Here is a 3,099-nt window from a genome sequence, read left to right as displayed (position 1 = left end):
AGGAAGTTGGGGAGCTGCCCATCACTGTGTCGAGCTCTTCTCTTTTCCCTCCCACAATAGCACATCATTCAGCTTCTGAGATTGCTCCTGTCCTCAGAAAGCCTTGGACTGAGCAAGTGAGAGCTGTTAGTGTTGGCCTGAAGTTCTTCCTGGTGACCAGCCAGCATTGTTCTGCTCCTCACAGGGGTCCCACCGATCTTGTTTGCCTCTACAGAACTTCAGCCTGTCACCTGGAAGATGCCGAGATCCTGCCACAGTCGCTCAGGGGCCCTGCTTCTGGCCTTGCTGCTTCAGACCTCCATGGAAGTGTGGGGCTGGTGCCTGGAGAGCAGCCAGTGCCAGGACCTCACCACGGAAAGCAACCTGCTGGTATGTGGACCTCGGGTACCACTTCGGTTTGGGTAGAAGATGGCTTTGGGCTTAGGACAGCTCAAAAGGAAGAGCAGTTGGGAGGCAGGGGTGGAGACAGGGAAGTTCATCTCCATTGATTGGAGTGACCCAGAGCAGCAACAGAACTTTTCCCATAAGGTTGGAATTACACAAAGGAGAGGGAGGAGGTAGCTTAAGAGAAAAAGGGGTCTGGCCCATGATCTCTGCCCTATCATCCTCACTCCCCACTATGTTTTCTGTGAAAAACCCCTTGTCATATTTTAGTTTAGACAGAGCCATATTAACCATGATTGTTCCCTTAATTGATCCTATATCTTTACCTTTTAGCTCCCAAATTAACTCCTCCTTTACATATAAGTGAAAACTTACAATTTTACTTCATATTTCTTTATTTTCTTCCAGTCACAAAGCCATTGCCACTTAGGTATTTCCAAATACAGCATCTCCAGAGGGAGAATGTGTGTGTGTGTGTGTGTAACGGTGCCAAATATCTCATGCTGTGTCTAGAAGGCAGGCTTCCTGCCAATTCCTTTCCAGTCTTTCTAAAAAGAAAGTCCAAAGCCCTCTGGGACAGGTTGGAGCTCCTTCCAGGTCACCACAGGGTGTGCACACAAATGCCGGGTGCCTGTTACTGCTACCAATAGACAGCTGAGGCTGGGTGGTGGGAGCGACCTCCTCAAGACATAAAGGCAGTGTGTTTTTAGACTCAGAGGCCTCAGGAACACTTGGGAGAATCCAGTTCAGAAAAACCTAAGACTTGATTTTGAGACACACATTGCATCACCTCTTCTGAGATCTCACCAGAAAGAGGGGAGGGTGTGCTAAACAGGATCAGAGTCATAGGTTCTATCCCCTACCTCTGACACCTTGACCAGATTTTTTTCTCTTTCTGATAGCCCCACCATCACCACTTCATTATCTGTCCTGGGGGAAAGGTACTTAAATCACATTGCTTTTATCATCCATTGTTAATATTCTGCGGTATTATAATTCTGAATCCCTGGTGTAGAAAACCCTCAACTGGAAAGAGTGAAGAGTGGGTAGGATCCTTCTGTTTTCTCCTCGGCAACTTCCAAGGATCTAAAAATCTTAAGGATGCAGCCTGTGGGTAAATAAAGCCCCCCTGGTCGAATCCTCTAGGGCCAGAGTGCAGAGCCACAAACATTGCATTCACGGCAGTAGAAAATACCCGACCTTCCAACCTTCCTCCCAGTCAGAATGAGGTGACAGGAAAACGAACTAATTTGTCTCAATTCTGATTGAGAGGATGCATGATTAACTCACAGAGTAAAGGGCCTAGTGGATGCAGGGCCGGAGTAAACAGGAAACTCTAGATTACTGGGGTTAAGATTGAGGCATTGTTGAAAATTCTGGCCCCAGAAGCCAGACATCTATAACCAGGAAAGATTCTCTCCCAAATTCCAGTCCCATGCCCCTCCTGTACTGAAACGGAGCCACACTTTGCAGACAACACCCCCTTTTGGTGCACATGGTAGCAAGGCCCTCATAGTAAAAGCCAAGGAAGATAAGCAAGGAATCGGTAGGGGTGCTTGCTGCCAGCTAGGCAGAATCATGCAAGAGCAAGAACAACTTTGTGCAGGATGTCGGTGGGACCTGGGGGACCCGCCGACGTGCAGGTGTCCATGTGCTGGGCGCGATGGCCTCGAGGCCGGAAGTAATTCCAGGACCAGGGAGGGGGACGGTGCCCACAGGGCCTGCCTGGTCTGGCTCACACCTCGGGCTCTCCCACAGGCTTGCATCCGGGTCTGCAAACTCGACCTCTCAGCGGAGACACCCGTGTTCCCAGGCAACGGGGACGAGCAGCCGCTGACCGAGAACCCCCGGAAGTACGTCATGGGTCACTTCCGCTGGGACCGCTTCGGCCCGAGGAACAGCAGCGGCACGGTGCAGAGGCGCGCGGAGGAGGAGGAGGATGACGCGGCGGTGGACGATGGTCGCGCTGAGCCCGGCCTGCGCGAGGGCAAGCGCTCCTACTCCATGGAGCACTTCCGCTGGGGCAAGCCGGTGGGCAAGAAGCGGCGCCCAGTGAAGGTGTACCCCAACGTCGCCGAGAACGAGTCCGCAGAGGCCTTTCCCCTGGAGTTCAGGAGGGAGCTGGCGGGCGAGCGCCCCGACGGCTTGGAGCACATCCTGGAGCCCGACGCCGCCGAGAAGGAAGATGGGCCCTACCGGATGGAACGCTTCCGCTGGGGCAGCACGCCCAAGGACAAGCGCTACGGCGGCTTCATGACCTCCGAGAAGAGCCAGACGCCCCTAGTGACACTCTTTAAGAACGCCATCGTCAAGAATGCTCACAAGAAGGGCCAGTGAGGGTGCAGGGGTCTTCTCACCCCGGGCCCCCTCCCTGCATGGGCGAGCTACTCGCCGCCGACCTCAAGCCTCCATAGTTAGTCTGTAGTTAGGAAATAAAACCTTTCAGATTTCACAGACGTCTCTGACCTTCAATATAGCGCGCGTGAATAAAGTCAAAACACACAGCCGTCCAATGACACGACTATGTGACCTAAAGAAAACATACCTCTACCCACTTGCCCCAGCAAATGACTCGGGGGTGGGGGGGGGACAGATAGTTTGGGTGGCTCAGGGTGGATTCTCTGTCCAACGTTCCTGCGGCACCAAGGCCCACTCCCCATTGGGAAGGGCTTCTGTGTGTGACCTGAGGCAGGTCCCCGAAACCTCCCAGGGTTT

At 53.1% G+C, this 3,099-nt stretch overlaps 1 protein-coding gene across 1 annotated transcript; it reads left to right on the top strand.

Annotated features, from left to right (window-relative positions):
• The first annotated feature begins 237 nt into the window (after positions 1-237).
• On the top strand, positions 238-2,836 carry LOC121439734 (pro-opiomelanocortin-like). Its single transcript, XM_041640340.1, has 2 exons — positions 238-369; positions 2,143-2,836. The coding sequence occupies exons 1-2, from the start codon at positions 238-240 to the stop codon at positions 2,719-2,721; spliced, it is 711 nt and encodes a 236-aa protein (XP_041496274.1). The 3' UTR covers positions 2,722-2,836.
• Positions 2,837-3,099: the final 263 nt, after the last annotated feature.

The sequence above is a fragment of the Microtus oregoni genome, unplaced genomic scaffold (genome assembly GCF_018167655.1).
Source record: "Microtus oregoni isolate MIOR12 unplaced genomic scaffold, Mior012 000062F_ref0000492, whole genome shotgun sequence".
Classification (NCBI taxonomy): domain Eukaryota; kingdom Metazoa; phylum Chordata; class Mammalia; order Rodentia; family Cricetidae; genus Microtus; species Microtus oregoni.
This window is presented reverse-complemented; position numbering and strand designations above follow the sequence as displayed.

Excerpts from the sequence above, each read along its gene's own strand:
- LOC121439734 (XM_041640340.1), top strand. The coding sequence starts at position 238 with ATGCCGAGATCCTGCCACAGTCGCTCAGGGGCCCTGCTTCTGGCCTTG. Across the intron at positions 370-2,142 it reads CCACGGAAAGCAACCTGCTG|GCTTGCATCCGGGTCTGCAA; the intron begins GTATGTGGACCT and ends GCTCTCCCACAG.